At 49.7% G+C, this 20,842-nt stretch overlaps 1 protein-coding gene across 8 annotated transcripts in view; it reads right to left on the bottom strand.

The window, feature by feature from the left end:
• The window catches only part of CCDC57 (coiled-coil domain containing 57), a 110,583-nt gene that overhangs the window by 63,440 nt on the left and 26,301 nt on the right, over positions 1-20,842 (bottom strand). For all 8 annotated transcript variants that reach the window (XM_019981126.2, XM_019981128.2, XM_019981129.2 and 5 more), the window contains 9 exons: positions 18,828-18,929; positions 17,282-17,439; positions 17,056-17,130; positions 15,532-15,732; positions 10,040-10,198; positions 7,531-7,693; positions 6,994-7,128; positions 3,181-3,403; positions 2,405-2,554 (listed from right to left, as the gene is read on the bottom strand). In XM_019981126.2, coding sequence (XP_019836685.2) covers positions 2,405-2,554; positions 3,181-3,403; positions 6,994-7,128; positions 7,531-7,693; positions 10,040-10,198; positions 15,532-15,732; positions 17,056-17,130; positions 17,282-17,439; positions 18,828-18,929 — 1,366 coding nt within the window. The remainder of the gene's footprint in view (positions 1-2,404; positions 2,555-3,180; positions 3,404-6,993; positions 7,129-7,530; positions 7,694-10,039; positions 10,199-15,531; positions 15,733-17,055; positions 17,131-17,281; positions 17,440-18,827; positions 18,930-20,842) is intronic.

Here is a 20,842-nt window from a genome sequence, read left to right as displayed (position 1 = left end):
ACCAGTGAGTATACTCTTCAGGGATGAAGGTGAAACAAAGACGTCTCGGATGTAGGAAAACTTTGTGAGTCTGTCACCAGCAGCCTTGCTGAAAAGGATCTGCTGAAACAAGTGCTTCAGACAGAAGGAACCTAGAATCAAGAAAGAGTCACAGGAAGGATAAGGATTCAAGCAAAGAATGGACCATTCCTCTACTCCTGAGTTTTTAAAATTATGTTTGGCAGTTAAAAGCAAAAATGAGAATCCTGTCTGATGTGGTTCTTGATGTACAGAGAGGTGGTATTTGCAAAAAGAAATGGGGTGTTGAGGCCTGACTGGTGCTAAGATCCCCACATTCCACTTGAAATTGCAAAGTGCTGACATTAGTTGACCGTGATAAGTAAGTATACTGTAATTCTTGGGGAAAACACTAGAAAAAGTACCTAAAGAGACCGACTGAAAAACCAGATTAGAATAGAACACTAAAAAATGTTCAAGTGACCCAGTGGAGGCAGAATCATGACAAAAAACACAGATTTGTATTACAATAGGAATAGGAAGAAATTTCCTTAATCTGATACAAAAAAGTAACAATTAAACTTAAAAGTAAAGTGTTGAAAATTCTTCTCCGGGATCGGGAAGAAAGTCAGCTATGATCAACATCATAATAAAGAGTTCAGTCAGGGGAAATAACACAAGGAAAAAAAAGTAAAAGATATCAGCACTGGAAAAGCCAAAAGTAAGACTTCCACTACCTGGGACAAGATGACCAGCTGTGTAGGCACAGTGTCCTGCCTGCCTTTTCCTCTCCTTCCTGAACAATCGAGCCCATAAATCATCAGATGGGCAGCTGGAAGTTACCCTGAGGGGGCTGATCTGCCTGAGAGCTGCAACCCAGCTGGAGAGGGAATCAGGATGGAGGGCAGCCTGGCTTGGCTGTCAGAGCCAGGGTGGGCCTGGGTCAAAGAGTGGGACCTCTATGTGGGAAAAGGCCTCTGTCCGTGCAAGGGAGGGTGCTCACACCCAAGAACTGGATGGAAGAAGTAACGTACGGAGGACAAGGAGTCAGGCTTCTCGTTGGAAAAGGAAGTTAAGAGAAATGGAAGTGGAGACCAGAACAAGCCTGTAAAGCTGGATCAACCATAGAGGAACAGACTGATGAATAAGTTTGTCTTAAACACTATGAATTTCTGTTGCCTTAGGAAATGGATCCAAAAAAATACTGCTAAGGTTTATGCAGAGGGTTCTGCCTATAAGTTTTCTTCTAGGAGTTTTATGATTTGTGGCCTCACATTTCTGGTCTTTAATCCATTTTGAGTTTATTTTTATATGTGGTGTTAGAGAATGTTCTAATTTTGCTATTTTACATGAAGCTAGCTGTCCAGTCTTCCCAGCACCACTTATTGAAGAGACTTTCTTTTCCCCATTGCATATTCTTGACTCCTTGATCACAGAATGAAATGTGGCCATTTGCAACAACATGGATGAACCAGAAGGGCATTATGCTAAGTGAAATAAGTCAGAGAAAGATAAACACAGTATATAATGTCTATGTGTGAAATCTAAAAAATACAAGTAGTGAATATAACAAAAAAGAAATAGACTCACAGACACAGAGAATAAACTAACGCTTAATGTGGGGAAAGGGAAGCGGGGAGGGGTGACATAATGGTAGAGAATTTAGAAGTACAAACCATTATGTATAAAGTAAGTAAGATACAAGGACGTACTGCACAGGAGATGGCTCACTGTGCAGTGTTGGCAGTAACCAGAGCAATGGCTCTCTCAGCCGCTAGTTCAGTTTTCAGTCGCTCAGTCGTGTCTGACTCTTTGCGACCCCATGAACCTCAGCACGCCAGGCCTCCCTGTCCATCACCAACTCCCAAGTTCACTCAAACTCACGTCCATCGAGTCAGTGATGCCATCCAGCCGTCTCATCCTCTGTTGTCCCCTTCTCTTCCTGCCCCCAATCCCTCCCAGCATCAGGGTCTTTTCCAAGGAGTCAACTCTTCGCATGAGGTGGCTGAAGTACTGGAGTTTCAGCTTCAGCATCAGTCCTTCCAATGAACACCCAGGACTGATCTCCTTTAGGATGGACTGGTTGGATCTCCTTGCAGTCCAAGGGACTCTCAAGAGTCTTCTCCAACACCACAGTTCAAAAGCTGCTAATGGGGGAGGAAATGATGTGAACAGTCTAGTCTGACCATCAACCAAAACATACTGCTGCTCAAAAGAAGTCAGACAAGAATACACATTTGTAATTCCACTTATATGAAAATTCAGCCATAGGGTGAGGAGTCAGGAAAGTGGCTGGCTCGGCAGGAGGAGGTGGGGCTCCTGGGGTGGCACCTTTGTAACATCTCCTTGGGCTGCGTTACTGGGAAGTCATTAGACAGAGCACACCACACGAGACGAGGACTCTCACCGGTGGTATCTGTGGAGGCCAGGACACTGGGTTGAGCGCAAGCACAGGACAAGGATGTCTTCGAAGGATCTAACACATCTAGCTGTTCCTCCAGTGTTTTAAATTTATGCTTTAGATTGTGCATTTCTGCTTCAAGGGCCAGAACGTAACCTTCCAAAAAACACAGTAAACACACAGGCAGAGGCGTTTACACTCACCCTTTATCTACCGCCCGCGCCCTCCCCTGTCCAACCCTCAAGACTGTCCCACACTGTCTGTGTGTCTCCCCTCCAGAGACCAGCTTGCCATGCTCTCCGAGTGGGCCCCACGATCAGGAGCCCTCAGTCTTGTGATCCTTGATGCAGACTTGACAATCCCATCTTGAGCGCAGCTGTCAAAGGTGCTGCCCCTCCACTCACCATCCTGAGTCCCTGCCCTGAACAGTAGGAGGCGGGGCCACCTTTGTGGCTCGGGACGCTCCCCGGAGGAAAGGCCTGGTCCCCCAGGCCCACTGCCTACTCCAGGAGAGTGCAGTGCCAACTAGCCCTTGGTCCAAGTCTGTCTCTGGTTTTTAGATGTGCCACATGTGTATCCTTCCCTTTTTCCCTCCACGAACCAATACAAAGTTTTTATTGTACATAAAAAATATGACTTAAGATCCTTTCTCTTGGAGGGAAAGCAGCTGTCATACTTTGACATAATCTATAATGGGGATGCTCATTTTTAAGACTCCAAGTGAAGCCTATTTACAGACCCAGTAGAGAAGACTCCTCATCTTCCCTCTTTCCCTTGCTCACCAGGAACCGCAGAATCTGCTGCTGCCTTTGGGTCAGGCTGGTTTGTTTGTGAGGTCTCCCCTCCTAACCGGGCAGAAGGAAGAATTTGGTCACTTAGAGCTTCCATTTCTTTCCTCATTTGTGCAATAACATTTCGCAAACTTGTGTTCTGCTCTTTTAGCTGCTGGATCTCACTAGATGGAAAACTTTTATTGATTTCTTCTCCTTGATAGCTTAGAGGCCTCTGTAAAATACAGAAAAATAAAAGGAAAAGAAAATGGTTAGAGCCAAGAACCAGCGATTCCCTTGTGCATCTGAGGCCGGCTGTGTCGGTGTCTGTCAGCACCCTCCAGGCCCCCTGTCCCTGCGGCTCCTCATCTGTCCTGGAAGTGGGTAATGTTGACAGAACTATGAAAATGCTTTTTCTTTTATGTTTCATAAAGACAAGACCACTGTTTTTCAAAGATAAGTTTTATTGAGAGGTTTGGGGACTCTTCCTTTTTAGTCAAAAACCCATCATTCACCCGTTAGAGGGGCAGTTATTTAAAAAAAAAAAAAAGAGAGAGAGAGAGACTTCCCTGGGGGTCTGGTGGCTAAGACTGTGCTCCTGATGGAGCGGGCCTGGGTGCGATCCCTGGTCAGGGAACTAGATCCCACATGGTGCAACTAAGACCAAGTGCAGCCACATAAAATAAATAAATATCAAGAGATGGACAATAACAAGTGTTGGTGAGGATGTGGAGAAAATGGAGCCCTTGTACACTGAAAAAGGTAAAAGTACTCGGTGGTTTGTAATGTAAGTATAACATAGTGCAGCTGCTGTGGAAAACAATCTGTGTTCCTCAACAAAGTAAACACAGAGCTATTACGTGACCCAGCAAGTCCACTCTTGGGTACAGACCTGAGAGAAGTGCAAACACAGATCCACACAGAAACCTGCAGACATGTTTGGAGCATTAATCATAGTAGCCAAAATGGAAATGTCCACCAACAGATGATGGATAAACAAAAGTTAACACCATGAAATACTATATAGCCATAAAAGGAATGCCGTTCTTATACACACTACCACATGGATGGAACATGAAAACATCATGCTGAGTGACAGTCAAGGACTTTAAAGCAGTTCGCATAAATATACTCCAGGATTTAAAGAAAAATATGAAAAAACAAATAGAAGATATCAAAAAGAACAAAATAGCATCTACAGAGATGAAAAATACATTGTCTGAAGGAAAAGTTCACTGGATAGGATGGGATTAAGAGCAGATAAGATACTACAGGAGGAAAGGTTAAGTCAGCACAAACACAGAGCAGCAGAAAGTATCCAAACTCAAGAACAGGGTGAAAGGCAAAAGAACAAGTAACAGCAGAGCCCTAGTGACTACAGAACACTGTGAAGCAGACATACACTAACCCAATCAATGAGGGGATGGAAAAGGATTCAGAACGTGTTGGCAAAAAAATTTCAAATTTGATGAAAACCTAAGTCCACAGATCCAAGAAGTTCAACAAACCCAAAGCAAGATAAACACAAAGAAAGTCACACCAAAGAGCACATCATGGTCAAACTACTTAAAAACAGTGATGAAGGAAATCTCTTAAAAACCACCAGAGGAAAAAAGGCACATTATCTTCCTGCAGAAGGACAAATAAAAGAAACTACCAACTTCTCAAAAGAACCAGTGAAACCTAGAAGACTTCCCACTAGGATACCATGCCGAGAGGTCCGGCCATGGAGTTGAGCTGGGGTGAACGTTGGGCCAGCTTTATTCCAGAGAGCACTACAGTGAACTAAAACTGTAAAATTTCTGCAGTGGTATATATTACTTTTGTTTCCAAAATGAAACTATTTCTTCTGTTACCGCTAGTACCCAGCTTTTCAAGCCACCTCTGGCTCCGCTATGCACCTGCCTGCCTCCTTCCAGCCACCGCTCTGGCCCCACTGCTCCTCCTGCAAACATCCAACCTCCCTCTCTGCCCACTGGGCCATTTGCCACCTTCTCTGCAGCAGAGCCTTAGGCTGCTCCCGCTCAGGCAGACAGCAGAGTGGTCAGGGCTGTGCACCTGGCCAGCACTGCTTACATTCTCCCTCTGTGGGGAAGGGACCACCCCTCTTAGGGCCTTAGCTTCCTTGTCCTGAACAACAGGATCCACCTCAAAGTTGCAGTGTAGCCCACTCCCAAGGTGAATCTTCTGTCCCTGTGGCTGTGGCTGCGTTTGCCCTAGCAGCCTGCCTGGCGGTGCTGCCTTGGTCTCTGTGGGGTGATCACTCAGGCCCTGCCGAGGCGCCATCATCGAAACTAGTGCCAAGCAAAGAGGAAGCTGTGGCCACAGCCAAGAGGCTGCCTGTCTGTGCAGTGCAATCTGTGGTGGGCTCAGCGCGTCCCAGGAAGCACCACGTCTTCCTCCCTGAACAGCCTCTGTCTCGGCTTCAGAGCGTGACAGATCCCCTGCTGCCCCTACTTAGTTTGCCAAGGGCCCACCTCTATAGAACTCAGCACCAACTGCCGCCTGCCAGCCGACATCTGCTGCTTTACCAGGTGGTCACATCTTTAACCTGGTCACAGTATCAAGGCCCTGAAGGGGGAACACAGGTGTTTTGCTATTATCTGGAGGATTCAAGACTTCATTCCTCTGGGTCAACCGAAACTTGCACAGCATCCTCCACCACCCTGGGTCCCTGCTTGGTAAGGAAGCCACATCTCTGTGTTAAGACCACCAGGCCAGCTCACCTTCACTGGTGTCTGAGGTGCTGCTCTGCCACGCCCCCTCATCTTGCCTCCAGGGCTCCCTGTACAGAACAGAGGTGCACACCCCCCAACTCTGCACACAGCACTTGTTTCTGACCCCCCGGCCACTTCTAAGGTTCCTGTTCACTTAACAAGGCAACAAGCCACTGACAGGCCTCCCTGACCAGCTGAGCTGGTGCTTGGAGACAAATGTCTTCTTGTAATTGCCAGCCTGGCAGTAAAATACAAAAAGAAAAATTTGCGTAGGGAGGCTCATTAATAAAAACAACAAAAAAGAGGCATTTGTTTTCTCTCTATGCCCTAGAGAAGGCACCCATGCAAAAACCACCAGCGATGAGTCCCCAGGACCATAGGTGACCCTGGAGACTGGGTTGGCCCCTCCTCTCCTCCTGGGAACACCAGTGCTCCCAAGCCTGACCACTGGCTGAATGTGAATCTTCCCAGAGGTCTGTTAACAGACACACCTTCTGGAGCTTGACCCCTAGGGCATCAGGCCTAGTATGTCCTGCTGGGATGTGCTCATGTGACCTTAATTAATCATCCATCTTAACTAATCACATCCATAAAGACCCTATTTCCAAGGAAGGTTGCATCCTGAGGCACCGGGACAAGAATACGTCTTTCGGGGCCACCATTCAACCTGGGGTCGTCCCGTAGTCAGTGTCAGGCTCTGGCTGGCACACAGCAGCACGGGAGTCTGTGCCTTTTGAGAGGAACGGCCATCATCACATATCGAATGGCTCAGTCACCACATGTGAAGAAGTGTGTTTTGGGATAAAGCCCTAACCTTTTGGTTCTCTGTGTTACCGTCTGCCATGGTACAATATCTGAATTTGAGGTTTTGTGATATTTCAGATACTAAAGACACAAAGAAGACTGAGTGCAGATTCCCATTAGCTGGTTGAGCCTTGGTCTCACCTTGTGTGAACAGTCATCTTAAAAGAAACATGGCTGAAAACATCTACCTCAACAGTGCTGATTCTATTTGACGTGTTTTCCCTCTGGCCGGGGGAACAGATATCTCCAAGGGGCCAGGGAGGAAGAGCTGCAAGGGAGACTCAGGAGGAGGGCGGCCCCTCACCTGAGCCTCCTCCTCAGGAAGCAGCCCACGTGTCCGCAGAGCCTGCAGGGCCTGGTCTCTCTCTCGGGTCACAGCCTTCAGCACCACCTCTCGGTCACACAGTCGCCGCTCCGTCTCCTGGAGCTTGGCAACAACCTGGGGAAAACACAGGCTCAGTTCATCTTGGGAGGATCAGAAGGGAGCAGTGCCACTTTCAAGGTCCAGACCAGCTCCCTACCCTGCTGGGAAGCAGAGAGCAGACACGAGGGTGAGGAACCCCAGGAAATATGTGGCCTCGGAGCCAGAGGAGCACAGCAAATGCTGGGGCCACCTATGCATCCAGCCCCACAGGCAGCTGCCTGGCCATTAGAGAAAGGCTGCGGGCAGGGACTCATCACTGCGAGTCCTGCTGTTATAAACCAAACTGCTCAGTGAGGCCAAGTGCTTTCAAGTGCAAAGGATAACTTGGTGAGGGCCCAAGCCGGCTCCATGCTGCAGCGGACACTCCCAGCCCTTCCTTCTGCAGAAAGAAGTCAGACAGCCCAGGGGAGTGCAGACCTGGTCTCTGGCCGTGGTCAGGCCCTGAATCAAGTCCTCGGCCTGCTGGTACTGCTCCCGCTCGACGCCTTCGCAGCGGCGCTGCCAGTCCAGCTCTAGCTGCACCTTGTCACGCTCCAGGCTCCGCTCCCTCTCTACCGCTAGAGACAGCTGCTGTTTGTACCTGTGGGGGTAAAAAGTGCCAACACTAACATTGTCCTGAGGTTCCTTCAGGCTGTGATGTAGCTGAGATGGGAGGCGTCCCTCCTGGGCCCCCTGGCCAGCCATGGTCACGGGCTCAGCCGACACCTTCACACAGGCCCAGGTTCAGAGGGGAGCAGGCGGCCAGGCCCCCCAGTCCTGAGAAACTCAGCACCATAGGAGATGAGGTCAAACTCAGTAAGAGACAGGAAGAAAGCCAGCAAACTCAGACAAACAAGAAAACAGCCGCACTAGAGAAGTGCCGGAGGGTTCCTAGCAGAGCACACAGAGCTGGAGGGTCAACAATAAGCTGAAAGGTCAAACATAACTCAGTGTCCATCTACTGGGGGTTGGGAGAGATCAGAATGGAAGAAGGAAAGAACCATGCAAGTAGGAGGAACTGGTAGGCTCTGCCAGTCAGCACAGTGTCCTCAGGAATCATCGGAGGATGTCCAGGGCGCCCAGTGGAGACCCTGGGGTGCATGTGGCAACAGGGCTAGACTGGCCCTCTGGAGAGATCTTATGTGCATGTGGTGCTCAGTCATGCCTGACTCGTTGTGGCCCCGTGGACAGCAGCCTGCCAGGCTCCTCTGTCCATGGGATTATGGTATTCTCCAGGCAAGAATCCTGGAGTGGGCTGCCATTTCCTCGTCCAAGGATCTGACTGGAGGGACCAGATCTCCATGTCTCCTGCATTGGCAGGTGGATTCTCTACCACTGAATCACAAAGAGACCCTAGAGCCACTATAACAAAGATTTAAAGCAACCCTTAAACAATCAAGCTGCTCTGCCGCTGCTGCTGCTGCTGCTGCTAAGTCACTTCAGTCGTGTCCAACTCTTAGTGAACCCATGGACTGCAGCCTACCAGGCTCCTCCATCCATGGGGTTTTCCAGGCAAGAGTACTGGAGTGGGGTGCCATTGCCTTCTCTGAGCTGCTCAGCGGGACTATAATTAACCAACTACCTACAGCTGAGCAGCAGGGGCCTGTGAAAGGAAGATGACCAACCTAGAGGCCTGCTGACACAGTGGCCACATATCTGACAGCCATGGACAGCTGTGACATGTACAAGGAAGCAGGATACTGGCCTCTGTGCCACAGAAACAGACTCTCAACAGAGGTGGCAGGAAAATACGTAAAGCAGCTCCTGTAAATATGTTCAGAGATTAAAAGCAACCACACACACAGTGAGGAGATTAATGAAAAGTAAAATGTGTGAAATAAAAACTTCACCAGCCTTGGGACTTCCTTAATGGTTCATGTGGCTAAGACTCCGTGCTCCCAAGGCAGGGTGCCTGGGTTTGATCCCTGCTCAGGGAACTAGATCCCACGTGCCGCAACTGAAGATCCTGCACGCTGCATCTAGGAACCGGTGTAGCCAAATAAATAAATAAAAATACCAACCCCCTGCAAAAAAACCCTCACCAGTCTTTCCAGCAGATGAGGCCTTGTGGGGAAAGTCTCAGAAGCTAGCAAAAGAACATTAGATTAAAGCAAAGAAAACAGAAGACAGACAATAATAAGGATAAGAATAGATATTGAAATTGAAAACAGAAAAACCATTGAAAAAAGTCAAAGAAACCAAATGCTGGCTGTTTGGAAAGATCTGTAAAATGGATAAATCTCTAGCTAGACTGATGAGAAGAAAAGAGAAAATACGTATCATCAGTATCAAGAAGGGGAGAGGACCTTGTTACAGACTTTACACATATAGAGAGACAGTAAAGAAATACTATAAACAATTTCATGTCAGTAAAGTCAACAATTAGATGAAATGAACAAACTCACTGAAAGACACAAATTACCAAGTGACACGTGCACAAAATAGAAAATCTGAAAATTCAAATAAATATCCAAAGAAACCAGACACAAAAGAGTATAAACTGTAGGATTCTACGCAGATGAAATTCCAGAACAGGAGAAGCCCACAGTGGCAGAGAGCAGTCCACAGGGTGCCAGGGAGGGAGGGGACTTTGGGCGATGGAAGGGTTTTACATGATGATGGCACTGGTGGTTGTACCACATACTTAAGTGTATATTTGTCAAGATTCATCAACTGTACAGTTAAAATGGGTACATTTATTATAGTTCAATGATTCCTTAGGAGAGAGAATACTACCTTTACTCAAGTCTTTATTCTGGCTGATAGGAAAAGACACCAAGACATTAGAACAAATCAGAACTCAGAGATGATTCCTGACACGGGACGAAATAGCACACACCCTTTTACAGCCCTGGTGCAGACTGGGAACTGTGCTCTGTGGGAAAGACCGCCTCTGACCACCCGCCCTGCCGCCCCCATCTTCGCCCCCTTCCTCCATCACACACACCTTCCAATATCCTGCTGGCATCTGGTCAGCTGTGCCTTCAGCTTCATCTCCTCTTCCTGCAGTGACTGAACCTGAAGGTCTTTGGAGATCATCTCCTTAGATAGCTGAGCAATCTGGGCATCCCAGCTAGACTTGAGAGCTGATGCATCTTCCCGAAGTCTAAACCAAGAAGGGAAGCGACGTGAATGTGGGTGTGGTTCTCACCCAAGCTCTCTTTTACAACATACACACACACACACACACACACACAGTCCTCAGAGGAAATGCTGCAGATCAAGGTCTCTTCTACACACATCAGGGCACAGACTTCCCTGCCTAGATTAAGAAGTAGTCCTACCCAAGAAGAAATATCTACCCATCCCTCCCACCAGCCCAGGTACAACACCTGTAGCACGCCAAGCCAACACCAAGTGTGTGAGGAAGTAGGGGCCAGGACATGTCTCTTGGAGCCAGAGATCCTGAGACAGCACCATCTGACACACCTGGGCACCCCTTGCCATGCCTAGCACAGTCCCTCCACATAGAGACTTTCAACACGTATCTCCAAACTGAATAGTAAGATAAGGTTCTACATTCATTGGTAGAATCTCGACAAATCTGATAAATCTCCCAAGAAGCAAAACTTGAGAAAAACATCTAGAGATATTGACTAGAGTAGCTATGGTATTAACCACGCAAAGCTTGCAGGGTAGTCACCCTATTTGCAGCTCTGGCCTGTTTCCCTCCTAAGCTGCATTCAGCATGCTGTGGGGTAAATACTATGGTCACGCACTGGCCACTGCCCAGAGCCACAGGCCCAAGGGTGGGCCATGGACTGCGGCACAGAGGTAGACAAGCCACGGGAAGGCAAATGGCCATCAGTCTACAAGGTCTTAGAGCAAAGTCCTGACTGCAGTTGCCTTGAGACTTAGAAAAGCTCCATCCAAACAGTGGCAGAGACAGAAAGGAGAAAGGAGCAGCTGCCCTAATGGGAAACTTCTTTCAACATTTCAGCTTAAACAGGCCTCAACATTGAGGCTGGTGTGCTGGTTAAAATGCCCTTGGCAAAGGGTCAGCCAACCTCACAGGAACGAGATGGCTCTGCTCTGCTCTTCCTACCCTGGCCCTGTGACCCCCAGGCCTATGAGTCCCTGCCTGAGGAGCCCTGTGCTCTCCACTCTCTTGGGCATCCCAGTGCCCTCACACGCCTGGCACAGACATGTGGTGGCTGGGTAGGGCTTTCTGCTCACAGGCAAAGCCCACTGCAGTGGGCAGAGGCTGGTGTGGGGGGGTTCCACAACCTCAGTCCTGGTCAAGCCAGGATTATCAACACTCTGAGTAGCAGAGTTCTCTGTTCATAAAGGACTGCAGTGAAGCTCATTTAGGAAAACCCTTTAAAGACCAAGGTGGGAATGAAGAAGGAGAATGAGTATGGGGAAATGTACAAAACCCCACAGCCCAGAGGGAAGCCATGCTGCTCGGTAAAGCATTAGGATTCTTCAGCTCTATTACTAACTTAGGAAAAGGCACCCTCTTTGAAACTGCCTAGATACAGTATGTAATAAAAGTGTCACATTCTCAAAGGATTAAGACCTTTCAAGTGTGAGATTTCCAGTGTTATTCTTAGCTATTGGAAAAAGTCATTTTTCTTAGTATGATTTAAACAAATTACTTCTAGTACGTCCAGATTCATACTGACCTCTTACCTAAAATAAACCAGCTCAGCCTAGTAATACAGGGGGCTGCAAAACATTGGAAACTTGAGAACACGTCCAGCTCAGACACAGTGCTGGTGTCAGAACAGGGGCTGCAGCTGTTCCTCTCCAGGTCCACCCAGTACCCCTTCGCTGGGGTACTTCGCTCTGGTCCCATGTAGTTGTTGGGGTGATAAAAGTAGCATGTGGGGGCCCAGGTGAAGTGAAAGTCACTCAGCCGTGTCCAACTCTTTGCAACCCCATGTGCTATTCAGTCCATGGAATTCTCCAGCCCAGAAAACTGGAGTGGGTAGCCCATCGCTTTTCCACGGGATCTTCCCAACCCAGGAATCGAACTGGAGTCTCCAGCATTGCAGGTGGATTCTTTACCAACTGAGCTATCAGGGGGCCCAAGAGCCTGTAACAAAGCTGCCCCCCACCCCATGAGCCAACCTAGAGCCAAGACCACATGGGGCAGTATGTATAGGCAGGCAGGGTGCTCATGGGATCCGGGCTTCACCCTGGCTGTGTCCCAGCAGGCACTTAGCCCCGGAGCCTCGACTGACATGACAGAGGGAAATGAGAGGTTCTTCTTTGTTCTGTGTGTCACTAAAAGACAAAAGGACATGAGATGCCTAGCCTGCCCTGGAATTCCAAAGCACTCCTTCCCCTCTACCTACTCACTGGCAACTCTCTCCAAGGCCCAAGGAAAGGGAAGCAGCTGACAGCCCTGGGAAGTCGACTGCCCGGGCCCCACGCATCAAGCAGGATGTCTGTTCTGAGCTTCCCATTATAGTCCCTGACCTGATCCTTCATGATTCCATATGTGTTGGGCTTCCACAACTATAAGAGAAGTTGCTGGAGCTTGAGAGCCATATTTTTATTTCTTCTTAATTTCTAATTCTCACGAGATGATTTGTACACAGCAGGGGCTTTGTATGTGGCCATGAATGGGATCCTGGTTCTCGCTCCACTTTGCCAAGACCAAGACAGCACAAGCAGGCCTGTGTTCTGGAGAGCAGAGAACTTGCCCTCATTGAGTCCTGGCCTCTGCCCAGCATTTGGACCAGCGCTGCCCAGCACTGAGCCAAGGGCCATTCAGGGCTCCCAGGCATGCAGCCAGTCTGAATTGAGATCTGACTTTAAAATTTAGCATCAAAAAATGCAAAATACCTCAATAACAATTTGCTCAGGCAAGTTTAGGCATCCATCTTCATTAATATTTTTTAATTGATTACTTATTTTTTTCTCAAACTTAAACTTTTTATTTTGTATTGTGGTATAGCTGATTAACCAATTACTTTCCCATGTGGCAGCAGTGGTAAAGAACTGGCCTACCAATGCAGGAGATGCGGGTTCAGTCCCTGGGTCTGGAAGATTCCCTGGCGCAGAGCACGGCAACCCAGTCCAGTATTCTTGACTGGAGAATCCCATGAACAGGAGCTAGCAGGCTACAGTCCATAGTGTCACAAAGAGTTGGATGCGACTAAAGTGACTTGAGCACACAAGCACACAATGAGATGGTATTTTGGACATACTGGGTTAAAACATGTTATTGAAGTTAATTTCATCTACTTCTTTTTTGCGTCTGGGCTGTGAATATTAGGAGGTTAAAGTGCCCTCTGGCCCCATCATATTCCTTTTGATAGGTTATATGTCTGCATGGTTACATGCACACAAGGTTCTCACAATGCGGTCTCAGCTCATCATTTCTCTACCCTGCTATCCACAAACTAATGGTCACAAGAAAACCAGCACAAATAGGCCCAAAGAGACCACAAAATCATAATATGGGCCATTTTGTCGCTGACTTGTAAAGAGTACGTCTCGGTAGGAAAAGACGCTGATACAGACACTAAGGCTTCTCCTGGGAACCCACTGATGCTGCTCGTCACGGCCTCTCGACTGTCCAGTGGGGAAGCGGGAAGGAACATGACGGTGGACCCGCCGAGAGAGCAGAGGCAGGAGGCCTCCCCTCAGGAAGGCCTGTGCACCCGGACCCTGGGCTCTGAGTTACTGTCTGTGAGAAGGACCCTGGGAGAATCTGTCCAAACCAAACAAGGAGTGGCTGGGAGACACACACCCTTGAGACTGAGCCACCTCACCCCTCCAGCTATTGCCTCTTAGGTTTAACAGATCAAACAATAAAACGCATGACTCTAAAGAAGCTATCCTGAATAAGCTTTGACTTCCTGGTATTTTATAGTTTAAGAGCTATTTTCCCCTTCAGTAGAAATATAACTTGGCAGAGAATTCTCTGTAAGAAAGAGAGACAGAAATATTTCCCAAACAAAGGGGAAAAGCCAGTTGCTAAACAGCAGGATTTGCAAATGACTTATTTGTCTTAATCATCTTCCGTAAACACAGCTTCTCTGAAGATCACTTCCTTACTGGCTGCCAAGAGGCTGAGTTCAGTTACTGCTTCAGTTACAATGATCCTTCAGAGACACCAAGCACAGTGGGATAGAGTGGTTGTGTATGGCCTGGCTTAGATGTCAAAAAGAAAACTGGGTTTGAAAAGAAGTTAGTTTGGAATTCCCCGGCAGTCTGGTGGTTAGGACTCTGTGTTTTCACTGCCAAGGGCCTGCATTCAATCTCTGGTTGGGGAACTAAGATCCTGCAAGCCATATGGCATGGCCAAAAAAATAAATAGTTAAAAAAATTTTTTTTTAATTCTGTTTTTGGTTGTGCTGGGTCTTCATCGCTGTGCTTGGGTTTCCCCCAGCTGTGGAGGGTGGGGCCGCTCTCCAGTTGTGGTGCACGGGCCTCTTGCTGCAGTGGCTTCTCTTGTTGTGAGCGAGGTCTCGAGGTGCACGGGCTTCAGCAGTTGCAGCAGGCAGGCTCAGTAATTGTGGTTCGAGGGTTCTAGAGCGAGGGCTCAGCGGTTGTGGCATGGGGGCTTAGTTGCTCCTTGGCACGTGAAATCTCCCTGGACCAGATATCAGACCCGAGTCCCCTGTATTGGCAGGCAGATTCTTATCCACTGTACCACCAGGGAAGTCCAAAAAGAATTTTTAATTAAAAAAAAACAATAAAAAGCAGCTAGTTTATGGAGAAACTGGAACCCTTGTGGAGAATGTGCAATTACTGTGGAACACAGTTCCTCAAAAAGTCACACCTAGCACCTCCACTTCCGGGTACACATCCAAAAGAACTGAAAAGAGACCTGAGCAGAAATCTGCTCACCCACAGTCACAGCTGCTAAAAGGCGGAAACACCCAAGATCGCCGTCAACGGAGGAAATGATAAACAAAAGGTAGCTGTATGCAAGCAATGTGATGTTACTCAGCCTTAAAGAGGAAGAGCATTTCTGATGCCTGCTGCAGCAACGTGGATGAACCTTGAAGCCATCACGCTGAGTGGAATCAGTCAGTCAGAGAAGGGCAGACAGAGGGATTCCACTTGTGTGAGGCCCTGAGGGCACTCAGATTCACAGAGACTGGAGGTGGGGTGGTGGGTGCCAGGGGCTGGGAGAGGGGGATGGGGAATCATTACTGAAGAGGCACAGTTATAGTTTCACAAAGAAAAGGGTTCTGAAGACGAACGGAGTGACGGTTGCTCAACAGCGTGAATGTGCTTAATGCCACTGAATTTAAAAGTGGCCAAGATGGTAAATTTCCTGCTATGTGTATTTTACCATAAATAAATAAATGCACACATTCATACATACGTCCACACACACTTTCAAATGAAACAAAAGGAAAGAGAATGGTTAAGAAAGTGACGGGAGAGCTGCAGGGGTGACTCCCAACACCCGGTGCCCACTTCCCTTCATCTGAAACAGGTAACTAGGCAGCCAGGCCCTTGGCCCGGGCTCACTTGTCAATGGCAGCATCCTTCTCCTTGGCGGCATCCACCTGCTTCCACTCGGCCCTGCGGAGCTGTACTTCGAGGTTCTCACAACGCGCCTGCAGCTCCAGGGCCCTGGCCTCCGCTGCCTGCAGCTGCTCCACGTGGGCGCTCTTTGCTGCCATCAGCACAGCGTCCCTTTCCCTGGCCAGATGGTCCAGCTCCTCATGCCTGAAACACAGGGAGGTCCCCAACAGCCCCATTCTGGACCCCCTAGCCCAGAACCTCCCTCGTCCTGCTAGGGCTACATACGTGTCCTTTTAGAGGGCATTTCTGCCCACTTCCTCTGCTCCTCATTCCTCACGAGGAACCACTGACTGAGAGATTTTCAGACTGGCCCCCCTCCCTTCCAAGCTCACAGTCCTTGGGAAAAAGAGACTTGAGCAGATATTTGTGCTTTAGGAAAAAGAACCCAGAACAGGTGCTTCAGCAAAGCATCACCAGCAGAACCCTCACAGACTAGGGAAGAAGAGTGCAGGTGCAAACTGCCCTCCCTTCACAGCTACCCCAACTGCTGAGCTGCTTTCAACCCAGGACTGGAGACTTCCAAGAACTGGGGGCCTTGGGAGGCAGGCTGCACGTCCGTCTCGGTGAGAGATGTCAAACCTATCGAAACTCTGTCAATGGAACAGATATTTGTCTCGAAAATACAGGTGTTGCTAACAGGCAACACCATGCTGACATGACTTTTTATGCTTTTATTCTATTTGGCTTCAGTGAAAAGTAAAAAGCCCTAAAAAACATAATTCTACAGCATTCTCTTCAGATTTCATCAGCGTTGTTTGATGAGATGGTTAAGCCTTATTTAATCAAGTCATGTGATGTACTTTTCATTCCAATTATGATCAGTTCTCATCTTACTCATCTTGCAAACTGTTCAGTATTTTCCACCTTCTAATAGCAAAAAAATATACACATAACAGCTGCTGTACTTGTTAAGTTTCTTGTAAGATATACCTTTCTTTTTCACCAAATCACAAAAAGTGTTTGATCATGACAACTAGTGAAGGGAAGGAGTTATCTCTGAACGCATCATCCTGTGATCATTGGTTAGTTATTTTTGAGAGGCAAACACCAAGACTCCAGGGCACAGACACCACTGCCTACGCCAGGGAACACAGGTTCCTTGTCACCTTGGCCAAATAAATAATGCCACCTGGGCTGCACATGACTCTGCAGGGCCATGCAGTGTGATGACACAGAACATGTGCGTGCACCCTGCTCCTGTGACTGTGTCAACGGGTCAAGTATATTAGCACTAAGGTGTCAACCTGGATGGCTTTCAGCAAGTCGTTTCACCACACGTGTCCTGTAATTCTCAGGGTTTTGATATTCCTCCAAACACACACAAATACGCTCATTAGAACTGAGAAGTGAGGGGCGATCCTGGAAGAGCAGGCCTGACCCTCCTGACGTCCCACAGAAGGGGGCTTTGCTTCCAAGGTGGTCGGGGGACGTTACCCCACACTGACACTGGAGCCAGAAAACACTCACTTCCTCCGAAATGTCTCCTCTTCTCTTTTCCTGGTGAGCTGCACAGAGTGAAGTTTACCCTCTAAATCTTTTATCCTGAAAAGAAGCAAATGTTAGTGGAAAAAGCACATAAGAGGCTACTGCAAAGCCAACCTGGAATAACCCAGGACAGGCAGACGCCTCGGGGCTAGAGCCCAGACAGCTCGTTGGCCATGCCCACCCACGGGGAGGTGGGGAGGCTCCGCACCGGGCGTCCTTCACAGCCACCAGGTCTCGGAGCTCCCAGTCTCTTCGCTGCAGCCTGTCTTCCAGCTCCGCGTTCGCCACCTCGGCACCCTGCAGGGACTCCGCAGCCTTCGCCCCAGCCTCTCTCAGGGCCGCAAGCTCTTTGTTCAGCAGTTTAATCTTCGAAAAGAGAATTCAAAATGAGGATGTAAGTGGAACAGACAGAGGTGTTGAGTTAAGTGTTACCATCGTATCAGAACAGGGAGAGAAGAAAGACTGGAATTTGAGAAGCAACAAAACAGTGAGAATCTCCTCACATGCTCTCACAGCATCGAGAGCAGACCCCCGGGTGAATCCAAGTTGTACTCCAGCACCCCAACCAGGCCATGATCTGGATCCTGGAATCACAGAGGAGGTGGAGGTTGTAAGAATCTGGGTCCCTGCTGAGTGACCCCACTCAAATCCCAGCCACATGCTCAATTTTTAAATAGCTTCTCTGGGGCCTTGGCTTCCTTGACTATAACATAGGGGTGATGGTACTGCTGCTCCCAAATTTGTGTATAACCTGTGTACAAGCTGTGATGCCCTCCAGGGATAGGTGTTCAGGGGACCAGAACCATCTCATGGCAGAGGTGGGAGTGGGGCATGCCCTGGCCCACCTTTCCCCGCTCTTTTCCACAGGAGTGCCCACTCCACTGTGAGGCATAGGTTAGCTTCACATGTCCCACTTGTCTTCTGTTCCCTGGTGCTCAGAAGTCCCCAAAGAGGCCTCATGGGGATCACCTTGTGGCAGCCCCAGCCTCAAAGTCCTGCTGGCCCTGGGTGACAGGGACAGCATTCTTCCAGGGGGAAGTCAGAGAGACTCTTGTTCAAGGGTCAGGCAGGGCCCAGTGCTGCCCCTTGGACTGTGGCCCTGTGGGAGGCTGACAGCCTGGAGGAGGCACCTTGGTATCACTAGGGCAAGCATCCATCCACCTGGCTGGATGCTGCCCAGGTGTGACCAGCTAGGGTGGCAGGACTGGGCCAGACGTCAGCCCTGCTTCTTTGTCCCACACACACCTCCCCCTCCTCTCCCAGCTGGTCCCTGTCTTGGTGCTAAAGGCCAGGTGTGTGTGCTCCTCACGTGTCCCCTGGCCAGGTCAGTGCTTTAGAGAAGCCATGCCTCGTGGATGGCAGCCAGCACCACAGCTGGGAGCACCAACAGCAGACAGGCCTCCTTCTGAAAATAGGGGGCGAGTGACACCTCCTCACAGGCCCCTCCTGAGCTGTCACGGGATTTCACAGGCCAAGGACAGAGTTTGCGGGATGGCGGTTTCTCCTGGGGGAGGCCCTTCCTCAAAGTCAGAGTAACCAGACCCAGACTAGTGGCACCGGTGCTCCTCCTGGTGGGCAGAGTGGCCATCACTCTGGGCTAGAGCCCTAGCGGGCATGGTGGCAAGCATGTCACCTGCATGGTAAAGACCCCAGCCCACGTACAAAGAGAGAGGGAGGCCTTGGTGTGAACCCTAACTGGCCAGGGCCTTCCCACTTATGCCGAGGACACAGTTACAGTCCGAGGGGCCCGCTACCTTGAGTTCGTGCGCCAGGACAACACTGCTCATGCTATCGGCCCGCAGGCGGAACTCGTGCTCCCGCTTCTGCATTTCAGACTCAAACTCCTGGAGCAGCTCCTGGAACAGAAAAGGGCTGCTGGCGAAAGGAGCACAGTGGGGCTGGCAGAGGTCCACAGGCTCGCTGAGGGTGGGAGGGATACAGAGGGCCTCATGGAGGATGCGGTCAACGGTGGGACCGAGGCTGAAGGGCATCAGAGAGCCTGTGTTTTCACCCCGGGCATGGGTTTGTCTGTTTTCTCCGTGATCCTGTGGGGTTTTGCTCTGCCCAGACAGAGCAGCTAGCAAACCCACAAGGAAAGGTTAGCAGAGGCCGGTGAACCCAGAACCACCCCTCCGAGCAGTTAAGCTGTTTGTTCCGTCTATGTCTCTAAAAAAAATGCCATTCTTCCCCATCAGTCCTCCATGCTGCCTGCCGGGTTCCTGAGCAGTCCCACCCCACTCCCCAACCCAGGGTCATGGCTCCACCCCCTGGCTCTGTGAATGCCTCACTCACGGGCTGAATCCAAAAGTCCCTAAATTATTATACTAGTGATTCACTGCACACCCAACAGTGAACAATTATGATGGTTCCCACATCATTGTTTTTCTGAGTTTTCATTTCCCCTCCTCCCCTTCTCCCGCCACTCCTCTGGTGCTCTCCTGTTTCCCGAGTGGTGTCTGCTTCCCAGGACACACCCCACGGTATGATTCTTTCCCCTCCTGGCGTTCCTCTCCCTGGGCTGCCCCACAGCCGGTATCCAGGCCTGCCCTTCACAGCTCCCCAGGTGATCCCCAGGATCCCTTGATGCCCTCTTCCCCTCTCTCCGTGTACTCTTGCAGGAAAGGAGCCTCCTCCCTGCCTCAAGAGCTCGCATCAGGGTGAGAGTCCCAGGATCCCCGGCCCCAGTAGGCCTTCTCCCAGTTATGGGAGCAGGAGCCACCCCCTGCTCCACCTCACTCAGGCTCATGGGTTCCATGTGAGGCTGCCAGCTGGGCCCTGTGACTGGAGCCACCCCGTCCTGGGGATCCAGGGAGCCCGCCCAGCTCAGTCCCTCCTCCCGGCAGCCTTCTCCACTCCCTCCATCTCTTGGTTCTCAAAGTTCTAAACTCAGAAGGGAAACAGAGGCAGCTACAGGTTGACCCCTCAGCCCTGACCCACAGGTGCTGCTCAGAGCTCGCTCAGTAGTTACACTCCAGTAACCTCCTGAGAGGCAGCTGCCTAGTCTGAGGCATCCACACCCTCACACTCCAGGGCTCTGGCCTGACATCTGGCCCCACAGCGCTGAAGGCCTTTTCAAGCCTATCCCAAGCTGCGGCAGAGGAGCTGGGGCCAGGCTTTGCCTTATAGGTTTTGTGGATGTTTGTAGCATCTCCTCTTTGTTTCTCTGACACACTTTCGTTCATGGCTCTGGTGGGGTAGGGGTTTCAGTCTGAAGTCCCCACCCCAAGAAGCAACTGCACCGTTCACTTGACAATCTGATCCCTTCCCGTTCTTTGCTGTATGTTTCTGGAATTTATATTGTTAGATGAATTCTGGACTTATCTTCCATGTCTCTTATCTTCTGTTGGACTTTATGTGTCTTTTTTCTATCTTCTGAATTTATTCCTTTATATGTACTTGTAATTGTCAAAATTCTTTCTTGTTCTGATTGGCCCTTCCTCCTAGCATCTGAGTTATGGATGAAAAATACATTCCTGGGGGTACTGACCTCCCCACCCCACCACCCCCTGCAGGCTCGAACTCTCACCTCAGGGGAGGGACAAAGGAAGAGCCCTGTGGGGAGGAGGGAAATAGCCAGCCTCTGCCCCAGAAGCAGGAAGGCAGCTATTCTCCGGACCCATCCTCCGGGACCAGGCTGATGAGAGTTGCAGTATCACTGGCACCGCCTGTGGGGCCTGGGAGGCTTCGGCACCAGAGCCACTCGTGCAGAAAACTAGCCCAACTCGGACAACCAGATGCCACGCACAGGCAAGCCTAGCACGGGTGGCCC

Source organism: Bos indicus, chromosome 19 (assembly GCF_029378745.1).
Source record: "Bos indicus isolate NIAB-ARS_2022 breed Sahiwal x Tharparkar chromosome 19, NIAB-ARS_B.indTharparkar_mat_pri_1.0, whole genome shotgun sequence".
NCBI lineage: Eukaryota > Metazoa > Chordata > Mammalia > Artiodactyla > Bovidae > Bos > Bos indicus.
The sequence above is the reverse complement of the archived record's forward strand: the minus strand, read 5'-3'. Positions and strand labels throughout refer to the sequence as shown.